Genomic DNA, 12,029 nt, shown 5'->3' on the forward strand with positions numbered 1-12,029 from the left:
CAATCATTCTTGGGCTAACTAAGGTGCAGTGTTTTGTTTCATCACATAAGTTTCAACAGATATTTAAACAATTGTTTCCACATTAGTGTAATTGTATTGGTAAATGTTACAGTGCCTGGATAACTTGAGATTCTTCCATTTTAACTAATCAAATCTACTTTGTTCCATTATTTAACAAAATCTTAGGTAAAACGGTCACCTTATTTCCAGAAAGCAAGGAAGTTACTCCAGCTGAGTGACTAAACTTGTTAAAATCAAGCACAGATCAATTTGACAACGTGAATTGACCACTGAATTATCGAAACAACACCTTGTTCTGATGCAATAAAAGACATACCAACCTTGAGAATTTTCAGACTCTGGAGTTTGAGATCCAGAGCTACTAGATTGCTCCAGTTCCCGCCTTCTACACACTGCAAGATCAGACAAATCGTCTATATTGAATTCCTTTCAAAAAAAAAGGAATTTTGCAATATTAGTTTGCTTGCTAATTGTATATACATATCAATAGAAAACAGTCCTATATAATTAAAAGTCCGAAACAGTCTTCAAACGTGCTTTGAATGATGACTTCATGGAAATAACGCTTACATTAATTCTGTCACTCACGTTCAAACTAATGAGTACATTTTGGTGAGTTACTGCCCACTTATCAGTTTGACTATGCCTGGTTTTGAAACGTGACTGCATGTAACAGACACCATTATTGCCAGCCAAAATGAAGATGGTGAGACAAGTCCTCTGCCAATCAATTTGAGATCCCACTGCTATAAACTACTGGGATTATTTCACTTTCTTTTAAAAAAAACTATCCTGCTCCACTCAATTTGCTGGGGAACCCACCCTGCTTTCATTGGTAGGGATTTCTGTAGTTTAAGTCATAAGTTTCATTGCTTCGAGTTACCAGAGATGCATAGCTGGTGTCTCCTGCAAAATAGATTCTATGCTGTGGACACTGCTGCAAATCCTGCCCTACCTCCAACTCATTGGCTGAAACCCATGTCAGACAGGGATACAAAACAGGATCCCATGAGATTAAACAATCCAACTTTATTTGAGGAAGCAGAGTTGAGATTTGGGAGGCAAGCTCCGGAAATCATTTGGACTACAGACATCACCTTTTGTGCCTATTCCTGGCTCTGCATCTGGCAAGGGCTTCACCCCGGGAACTGGATCATGACTTTTAATATACAATTTTACAATAAAGCTTTCCCTTCCATTTTAGGTTCAAAATGGTTTCCAGGGATAAAGTTATGGAGAGAGCATAAAGCATAAAGAAAGGGAATGTGAGAGAAGTTAGCAGCACTGGAGGCAGCCAAATGCATTTGTGCTGGCTTTTTGCTAGAGCAATGTAAACCTAATCCTATAGCTCTGCTATTTTCCTCAGTACAGATGAAATCCACTGCACTATTCAGTCTCTCCTCTGGCTTTGGAATCAGTGGCTGTGAACTGCTGAAAGGAAAACAGTTGGTAGGATTTATGGAATGGGGCAGCAAGAAGAGGAAAAAAGTTGTTTAAAAATAAAACTTTCACAAAGTGATAAGGAACAGACTAGCTCCATTTTATAGTAATAACAAACATGTCAGACAGAGAGGGAGGGATAAGCAGAAATCCACTTCCAGCCAATCTGAATTTGGAACTCTATTGACATACTGGGTGGAATACTGCTAACCTCTGTATAGACTAGCAAATCACATTCTCAGCATTTTCTTGTCAATTGAGAATAGCCAGGATTTACCATTTTTGGTGATCTACCGAAATTAAAATATATGTTTATATCAATTCAAAGTTTCCAGGTAAGCACTTGTAGGTTCAAGTATGTACGTAGTCAGCTAGAATTGTTTCAGACACATGCCCTGTCAAACTTCTGTTATAGTGTATTCCATTTACTGTAGTTTGACAAAGCATTAATCTGCACTTTAACTGCAACTGTAACTTGTATACTTGGTTCTAATGAAGCCTCATGGCAATATAATAACTCAACTTCTACTCATCAGTACAGGGAGTATTCTCCTGTGAGTAGCACAATTATTAGTTTCTACATATAGTTTGCTTATTGACTGTCAGATCAAATAATTTTCCAGGTGGCTTTTTTTTGTAAAACATTTACTGCCTACGTAGTCAAATTGATCAATGGCTATCCACTGCTGACAGAGTATTTTGTTTTCCAAAGGCTACTTTATAACAGGAAATAGCTGCAGCAGGGACTACGGCTTTTGCATCTAATGATTTTTAAAATAAACCCTGCATTGTACGTAGCATATACAATAGTTCTCAGTACAATCTGGGATTTTCAGCACACTTTCATTGTGACCCTCAATAGACTTGTTGATCTATGCAAGTCTGGTGCTCTTATCGATTTCTGTCAGGTTGACTTACTGCCATTCCCTCTCATTTGTTTATTCTGTAGGAAAAGGTGCCATTTGTTTTGGCTTGCATGCAATTGATAGTCACACTAAATCTGTTTTCATGCTCAAAATGAAAAAGAGTGCTAAACTAAAGCAACTGGGGACCTGATGTTTTTTTCATCTATTCAATCCAGTGAAGTGTTGAGTCTCACTGCCAATAAGCTTACCATTGTGAGGGCCCTTTGTGGCCCTGCACACCCTTGTGCAAGGTACCACCCAAGACTTGGGTTCTTAAGAATTAATCACATGAGCAATAACACAACTGGTTCCAATGATTTGTAAGCAAGAATTGTTCACAATGTCATGTTACTTGCACAATTTTTTTTAAAAGCACAAAATCTGAATTGTCAGAATTGTCTTTGATCTACAAGTTACCCAAGGTATTTATACTATTTATTTCCATCTATTTTCACATTGAGAACAGCAATAGATTTTCTTATGTATGGGCATACTCCATATGAAGTTAGAAAAATTTAAAACCAGTTGTAGTTTTCCCTTTCATCAGAAGGATGCTGTTTTTATTTCAGATGCTAGAAATCGGGAGAGTTTTGCTTACTTTTTCCCTCTTGCTCAAGAGGGCAGTTTGTACTTATCACAACCAAGAAAGATTTATTTCAAATTTGTGTAGGAACTTGACAGATGCAATCAGTATGACACCAGTAATTAGCTAATGGTTGCAAAAAAACATTTTTCTAACCTAGATACAGCTCCAAGTACAGCAGAACTAGAGAGAGAAATGCTCTATAGCAGTCTTTTGGATCAAAGGGTCTGTATGAGAAATGTTCCAGAAAATACATTTGCATATGGGAGTTTCACTGTAACATTACTTGTTGTTCAGTTTTTCTTTCATTAATGATGATCTTTTGCATCAACGTGTAAAGCCATTGCCCATTCTCCCAAAAAAAATCAGTCACACAATAAAGCACCACAAGTGTTTATTTCTTTCCAGGTGTTTTATGTTTCCTGGCACACACTTTACTCAAGTGATACATACTTTGTGCATTAAAAATGCTCCTGGCATTATTTGTCCACGCTGAAACATTTTGAAAACTTACACAGGAAATAACAACCTTCACGTGTAGCAATGCACTGCAGGCAAGTATTAAATTTACATTTTACCAGAGTAAATTTTGAAGTGACTTTTTTTGAACTTTCCCTAGAAAATTCCCTGAATTGGTAGCAACCCTACTGTGGTTTTTCACCCCTTTATATTGCGATCTGCCTAGGGGGTCATGATACCCAGGTAACCAATTGGGGATTAAGATGGTGATCATCTGAGAAGGCACAGGCTTCTGTATTAGTTCGATCTTGCAGGCCGCTGTAATATAGTTATATATAAATGTTGTAGTTGTTATTTACTTAACTGGTGAACAGGGATTATTGCACTTTTTTTCCCCCTTGAAATAACTTAATTTGAAGTATACACCAAAATTACTGCTTCACAGCACCAGGGACCTGGGTTCAAATCCGGTCTTGGGTGACTATCTGTGTGGAGTTTGCATGTTTTCTGTGAGTTCCTCCCACAATCCAAAGATGGGTCAGTTGGATGGATTGGCATGCTAAATTGTCCCTTCATGTCCAAAGGTAGATTAGCCATGGCAAATGGGTTACAGGGATAGGATGGGTGGGCCTGGGCAAGATGCACTTGTCAAGAGTCAGTGCAGCTATGATGGTCAAATGGCCTCCTTATGCACTGCAGGAATAGGATTTTATGATCTTCCATAGATCACTGATATTCAACACAAATAGCCAGCCTCATATCTGTACAGTTAAATTTCATAAATTCATTAGTCATGATGCTGTGGATTGCAAAATACAAAGAGATCCATTCAGGGAATCTTAGTTTCCACTTACCAAAGGCAACGACATTGGACGCTCAGCTCTGAAACTACTTTCAAGAGAGGATGGGTTTGGACTGAGGTCATCAGATCTCACCTATGATAAAGATAAAACATATATAACACTTGTCAGAATACGAGATCCTGTGTAGAAATCTGTTCAAAACTATTCTAAATCTAGTTGTGCACAGATGAAACCGTTCTCTTTAACCTAAGAACACAATAACATGTAGTTGCTTGCTCTGCAAAAAAGGTACCAAAATAACAATACACAGGCCTTTACTTTTAATGGTACACATTTAATGAGGTTTAATGGTCTGAATTATGTGCTAGCCTATTCTTATCACTGTTCAGAGTAAATTTGGCTGCAATCTCAACAATCACATTACCACAAATAAACACAGAAATCTGCAAGTTGCAATCCTCCAGAAACTGTCTCTCACTAGCACATCAAGAGATTTGGCTTTAAAATGCATTAAACGATAAAATTGCTGCAGTTACTTTAGTACACACATAAAACAAGTTCTGTTTTGGTTCTGTCAACGTCACAAACATATCTGTAATGTGTCAACATTACATCAGATAATCTGTTTTTCTGATGTTGATTAAGTGTCCAGAACATCAGGGATAGCTCCCCTATTCTTCTTTGAAAGAATCTTATGTCCACCTGAACAGGTAGTTAGGGCCTTGGTTTAAAGCATTATGCAAAAGACAGTGCCTTCAACTGTACAGTGCTCCCAACATATGCAGGGGTATTGTCAGCCTTGGTTTTTATGCACTCAAACCCTGGAGTGAGATTTGAAACGGGGCCCTGTAGTTGAGGAGGAGTGTGCTACCAGTACAGTCATTGCTGACCCACTTGTAATTTTGGCTTGACCATAAGTCCACAAGACAGAGTGCATAAGTAGCACCAGTCTCTATTATTCATTGTATAGAATGCAAGTAGGAGCTCACACTCACATTGCTGAACAATGTCGGAAGATTTGCCTACCGTTAGCCAGGAGGAATCTCCAGAGTAACAGTCACGATGAAAACTTTAGGGATTAGAATTGCATGCCTGGAAAATGAGGGAAGAAATATGCTATTGGGAGCTGAGAATAGCTTTGGACTGGTTCCTGGAGAATATGCACTGTCCATTTCAGGGACAGAGTAAAGTTACGGAGAGTTGTTGGTCATTTAAAAAAGTTAAATGGAGGGTCTTTTCTGTAGTTCAGAGAGTAAGTTACTGACTGAAATACAATTTAGTCATTGTTTGTTGCAGCAAGTCTTAAACTTGAATTTTGTCATATGATCATCCCAGTCACTGGTAACTCCAATTTTAAAAAAGTTATTGGTCCCTATAGGCATAACACTGCATATATTTTACAGAATTAATATCCTGGTTTAGACTGACAAAGTTGGGATTAGCAGCTGCCATTGTTCTGGTGGTACTGGTATTGTTAAGGGAAAAAGTTGTTGAGGTCCAAATGATTTGATTGGTCATATACACCAGTATAATGAAAAGTATTGTTTCTTGCACGCTATACAGACTAAGCATGCCGTACAGCGAGAAAGAAATGAGAGAGTGCAGAATGGAGTGTTACAATCATAACTAGGGCACAGAGAAAGAGCAACTTAATGCAAAGTGGATCCATTCAAAAGTCTGACAGCAGCAGAGAAGAAGCTGTTCTTGAGTCAGTTGCTATGTGTCCTCAGACTTTTGTATCTTTTTCCAAATGGAAGAAGGTGGGAGAGAGAATGTCCAGAGTGTGTGGGATCCTAAATTATGCTGGCTGCTTTTCTGAGGCAGGGGGAAGCGAAGACAAAGCTAATAGATGGAAGGCTGGTTTGCGTGATAGATTGGGCTTCATTCATAAACCTTTGTTGTTTTTTGTGGTCTTAGAGCAGGAGCCATACCAAGATGTGATACAACCAGAACAAATGCTTTCTATGGTGCACCTGTAGAAGTTGGTGAGAGTTTTCCTAGACATGCCAAATTTCCTAAGCCTCCTGAGAAAGTAGAGGCATTAGCGGGCTTAACTAGATCTGCTGGTTAGGTGCATCGGCCATGCTAACTTCTCCCTAAGTGTACCTGAACCAGGATTAAGAGTGTGGTGATTATGAAATTTTCACAGTAACTTCATTGCAGTGTTAATGTAAGCCCACTTGTGACTAATAAATAAAGCATGGAGGGACCAGGACAGGTTGTTGGTGATCTGGACACCTAGGAACTCGAAGCTCTCGACTATTTCCACTTTGTTCCCTTTGATGTAAACAGGGGCATGTCCTCCACTACGTTTCCTGAAGTCTCCTTTATCTTATTGTTACTGAGGGACAGATTATTGTCGTCGTACCAGTTTACAAGATTCCCTATTGCTTTCCTGTACTCCATCTCATCATTGTTTGGGATCTGACACACCACAGTCATGTCATCGGCAAACTTGAAAATCGAGCTGGAGGGAAATTTGGTCACACAGTCATAGGTATATAAGGGACACAGCCTTGTGGGGCACAAGTGTTGAGGATGACCGTGGAGGAGATGTTGTGCCTATCCTCACTGATTATGATCTGTGGGTTAGGAAGTCCAGGATCCAGTTGCAAAGAGAGGAGACAAGCCACAGTTTGGAGATGAGTTTTTTTTTAGAAATAATGAGCAGCAGGAAGTATGGCAACTATAGGAAGAACTCAGCAACTGCAACCCCATTCACCATCAAGGAGTCCTGGTTGCAATACAAAAAATAAACAATCCAAGTTTATAAATGAAAATAAAACTTGCATGCAATATTACCATTCCCACAGTGCCCATCATCTGTGCCCCTTTGACTTTCCTAGTGTTATTATGCTCCCCATTGACTGTAACATGACTGAGTGGTGGAGCCTGCATATGTACCAGAAGAATGACCTCAAGCATTTCTGGTACACCTAGAAGACCTGTGTGGACGACTTACTCTTAGCCTTGGTGAAAACAGTCTGGGTGGCTGGCAGATTGTCAGTGGTAGAAGGGTGATTTTTCAAACATTTGTGGGATGTGGGCATCACTGGCCAGCCAGCATTTATTGCCCGTCCCTAGTTGCCCAAGGGCAGTTGATAGTCAACCACATTGTTGTGGCTCTGGAGTCACATGTAGGTCAGACCAGATAAGGATGGCAGATTTCCTTTCCTAAAGGATATAATTGAACCGGATGGGTTTTTCTGACAATCAACAATGGTTTCATGGTCATCAGTAGATCATCAATGCCAGATTTTTTTTCAATTCAATTTCAATTGAAATTCCACCATCTGCTATGGTGGGATTCAAACCCAGGTATCCAGAACATTAGCCAAGTTTCTGGATTAATAGTCTAGGTGTTAATACCATTAGGCCATCACCTCCCCTAATGAATGCTCATTCATCCCAAGAAAGTTATACAATGAGCGACTCAGGGAAGATAAGGAAGATAAGCAGGATCATGCTCTACAAAGCCACTGTCATTCCACTAGGGCAGTGCCTCAGCAAACCTAGTAATCAGTTGCAAGCTAGCTTGCTAGCCAGTGCAATACTCTGCAAGGCTTTTTGTACAGTAATCCACAGCCCTGACGGTACCAGTCAGAGATTGCATGGCCCCAAGCTGGCACTGTATGAGTTCACTGAGTACTTGATGGGAGCTGCTTGTGCTCCAACGCAAGCTTCAGCTTCATAATTGGAACCACAAATACACTATTGGAGATGGCCACCACTTCCACATTAGAAACAATGGGTTCCAAGCTCTTGGCATAAACCCAATGCCAAGTTAGTGCAGGACAGCTCTGGCTCTTTTGGCACTGATAGACTTCCAAAAAAGTCAAGCATTTTGATCTACATTCTTGTTGTCCCCTCAGATTCCTCATGCAATTTCAATTTTCAGTCTCTGCTATCATACGCAATTTATGTTGCTGAGAAAATTTTTGGTGCTGATCTTCTGGGGCCGTCAGAATCCAATGCCCAGTTTAGCAGGGCCTTTCTATCCTTGCTGGAGATGTGATCATTTTCAGGGTGGGTCTACATCAATGCTCTATTCAGCAGATGTAATATAATTCAAAGTATACAAGAGATGCAAGTCATACAATGCATTTCCCTCAGCAAGCCCTTAAAACCAGGAAGCCTAGATGAAAGTCCCTGAGGCAGGTCAAATCAATATAAAAAACTGAAAGGAAAAAAAATGATTAATTGAATGTTGTGGGTCCACAAACACTGCAGCAAGAATCTACAGAAAATTTCTTTGGGCAACTTGCAATTTTCAACAAGTGTGAAGTGTAGGCAGCCACGCTTCTCCTCTATCTACCACAAGAATGGCCAAGTTAAAGGTTGATAAGCACCATGGCATTATCTAATGAACCAGTGACATTTTTCTGATTAGATTATTAAACAAAAATCTCATGGTTAGTCTTTATTTGCAATTAAGTAAGTGGGCAGCACGGTAGTTAGCACTGCTGCTTCACAGCTCCAGGGACGTGGGTACGATTCCCAGCTTGGGTCACTGTCTGTGTGGAGTTTGCACATTCTTCCTGTGTTGGTGTGGGTTTCCTCCAGGTGCTCCGGTTTCCTCCAACAGTCCAAAAAAGTGCAGGTTAGGTTAATTGGTTCTGCTAAAATGTCCCTTAGTATCCCAGGGTGTGTAGGTTAGAGGGACTAGCAGGTAAATATGTAGAGATATGGGGATGGGGCCTGGATGGGATTGTGGTCGGTGCAGGCTCGATGGGCTGAATGGCCTCTTTCCGCACTGTAGGGATTTTATGATTCTGTGAATTACTTTGGCTCACCTCCAGATGTCCACAAACAGATTTCAAAAGCTTGTAAGTTGCATCCCTGGACAGCAACGAGACAAACATAAACTGCAACAGAAAGAGCATTATTAAACTTCAGTAAATATCAGGTGGATCATACTTGCTTGGCAAAGTAGCTGTATTTATGACGTAACTGGATACTCACCTTCTCAAGTTCTGTTGATATGCACAGGGCATTTGGCACCAGCAAGGCAGTTTTCTGTTTCTTGATCTGAGTCACAGAAAAGACAGGTATTGCAATCTAAAATGTAAAAAGCAAACAAAATATTACAAACTTTATACCCAATTCACTTGATGCCAGTTTTCAAAGTTACAGAACATTATGCAGACTTGCATTTTAGAATCTCAATACAACAAAGGGTAAATTCTGCAAAGCCTTATCTCCTACCTGTGCACCTCTCTAGCAAGATTCCATTCATGGAACAGAGCCAGTCCAAAATTATGCTTCACATCTTTTGAGATTAAATCAATATTTTTGGCAAGGCAGATGGCCATGGGAAAACCCAAAACCAAGGAGCAAATGTATTGTTCCAAACAAATAAAAAGGCGTTTAAAGTTTACTTGTCACAAGTAGGCTTACATTAACACTGCAATGAAGTTACTGTGGAATCCTCCTAGTCGTCACACTCCGACACCTGATCGGATACACTGAGGGAGGATTTAGCATGACCAATGCATCTAACCAGCACATTTTTCAGACTGTGGGAGGAAACCAGAGCACATGAAGGAAACCCACACAGACACTGGGAAACTCCACACAGACAGTGACCCAAGGCAGGAATCGAACCTGGGTCCCTGGCACTGTGAGGCAGCATTGTTAGCCACTGTGCTATCTTATTTACTAGAATACGAAGCTCAAAATGCAAGAAAATACTGTGATCGCCACCCTTTTTTTTTTAAAACTGGTGCAGAAACAGGCCACTAAATTCCTCACTCAAGATAAAAATTTTCAAATGACATTTCCAATTAAGCATCGCTATTATGGCCAGGTCTGGCAAAAATCCTCCCCTATACAAGCTTTAAAAAAGCCACATACCTTAATATCTCTTCCAAAAACTTTGGAATTAAAGCAAATCCAGTTTTCAGATACAAACAGTTTCCCTTGGTACAGTATGTCCTTTTGTAAAGCGCATGTAAAGCCTATAAATAAATTTAGTGCCAGTATTTTAGCAAGAAAACGGTTACTTGTTCAAGTCATGAAAAATGTCACAATTTGATACAGCTGGTCTGGACTTCTAAGTGCAAGCACCTCCAAAACACTGTTACCCAAATCAATGAGGTTGTGTTGGTGTGCTCAGCAAACAGGAGTCTTCCCATTCCTGGCATGTGCTGAGTTAGCTGACCAGACTTGGGAATAGCAACAGGGAAAGTGGCTCCATGCCACTGGGCTAGCACATAGGGGTAGAAAGAAGGAATTTATCCCATGACTCCAGTGGAAGTGCAGTTCTGCCAGTAATGAAAGGTAGGAATATATTTACTTATGTTACTTGTAGGTTACTGAAGCTCACTACTTAGAGTCACAAATGGTCACTTAAGACACAGTACCAAGAAATGCCCTGAACCCATAGAACAAGACGTAAAAGCAGCACAGGAGTGTAATATGAAGATTGTCAATTTGATCTTTTCTTAGCGTGAAGGGAGAGAACTCATCTCCACTTGGTCACTTACTTATTTATGACATTGGGATTGGTAAATCATGAGAGAAGTGAGTTGTCCACTTACTTTGTTTTAATAATTCATCTTTTTCGACATGTTTAAAGAGCTTGTGGTAGGTTGCATTAGTCTTTGAAGGCTAAAAGACGACAAAAAAAAAATACTTATACATCTCCTCCTCTCTGTCCCTCTAAATTAAAGAGGGATGTTTGAAAGCAAAAGAAAAAGAGAAATCAGTCAAGCTATTTGGTTTTCCGAATTTACAATGTTTCCCAGTTTTCTTTCTGTTCTATAAATCGAAAAGGTGATGGCAGATAATCAGTTCTTGCATCATTTTGATATTTAATTTCTGCCTGCCATTTGTTCTTTTCTTCCTCCCTCCCGCACCAAAATGAGCTAGAACATTATACATTCCCATTGGATATTTCCAGACTAATAAGCTGCTACATCAATTTCTAGGGGGTATTTCAAAAGCAGTTCACACACGTAATTGTTGAAAGCATTTAGTCCAGAGTAACTTCCTTAAAACAAAACTGCTATTTTTCCCAACCAGGTTTCATTTTTATTTCTGGATCCATTGAGGAAAAGTAATGGCTTCTAAATGACCAGAAAATCAACTCCAAAAGGACATTTTGATTATACAACTAATTAAGCCCTGGGAGGTTAAACACTAGTATCATAAATGTGCACGGATCAAATTGAAATATTAAGTTTCATGTTAGCATGTAGAAGTGTTGCCCACAAAATAAAAGTTTAAAAAAATTCCAAGGTCAAATGTTTATTTCAATATATAGACATTTAAGAATAATGTTAACACTAAACTTGGGGAAATTTTGAATTCAGCCACTATTTATTTAGATTCAGTGCAAGTATGTGTTTTTTGCTATTAAGGATGGGATTTTCCACTCAATCTGCTTTGTGGTGGGACGCAGCCCACCATTGGACAGTGGTGGGATCTCCTGGTCCCATCCTCCCTTTGAATGCATGCCTTGCTGCTGGGAAACCCCTGGCGAAGTTGTGCCATTGGCAGGACCAAAAGATCCTGCCAATGTGAACAGCCAGTAAATTCCAATCTATGAATCAAATTGATTAGCTTACTGCTGACCTCAAGTGGACAAATAACACCAGAAGGTAAAGTTTGGTGGGGGGGGGGGGTGTAGAATAAACAACAATTTGGTAGATATAATAATAGGATGTAATATTAGTTACACAACATAAATTCTTAACAGCTGTTCTGATGCAAAAATTGGCTGATCATTTGCATCAATCTTCTACTACTCCATAGTAATGGCAGAGGCCAGATCTAGGTTAGCTAGATACTCTCACAGCTGCATGATCTGGGAAGTGC

The 12,029-nt window shown here is 39.7% G+C and overlaps 1 protein-coding gene across 3 annotated transcripts in view; it reads right to left on the reverse strand.

Moving 5' to 3' along the window:
• gramd2b (GRAM domain containing 2B) overlaps nt 1-12,029 on the reverse strand; it is a 111,560-nt gene that overhangs the window by 10,645 nt on the left and 88,886 nt on the right. For all 3 annotated transcript variants that reach the window (XM_080188938.1, XM_080188937.1, XM_080188939.1), the window contains 6 exons: nt 10,751-10,820; nt 10,065-10,168; nt 9,174-9,269; nt 9,005-9,076; nt 4,263-4,343; nt 342-447 (listed from right to left, as the gene is read on the reverse strand). In XM_080188938.1, the coding sequence (XP_080045064.1) occupies nt 342-447; nt 4,263-4,343; nt 9,005-9,076; nt 9,174-9,269; nt 10,065-10,168; nt 10,751-10,820 (529 nt within the window). The remainder of the gene's footprint in view (nt 1-341; nt 448-4,262; nt 4,344-9,004; nt 9,077-9,173; nt 9,270-10,064; nt 10,169-10,750; nt 10,821-12,029) is intronic.

Source organism: Carcharhinus amblyrhynchos, chromosome 5 (assembly GCF_965287045.1).
Source record: "Carcharhinus amblyrhynchos chromosome 5, sCarAmb.v2.hapA, whole genome shotgun sequence".
NCBI classification, from domain to species: domain Eukaryota; kingdom Metazoa; phylum Chordata; class Chondrichthyes; order Carcharhiniformes; family Carcharhinidae; genus Carcharhinus; species Carcharhinus amblyrhynchos.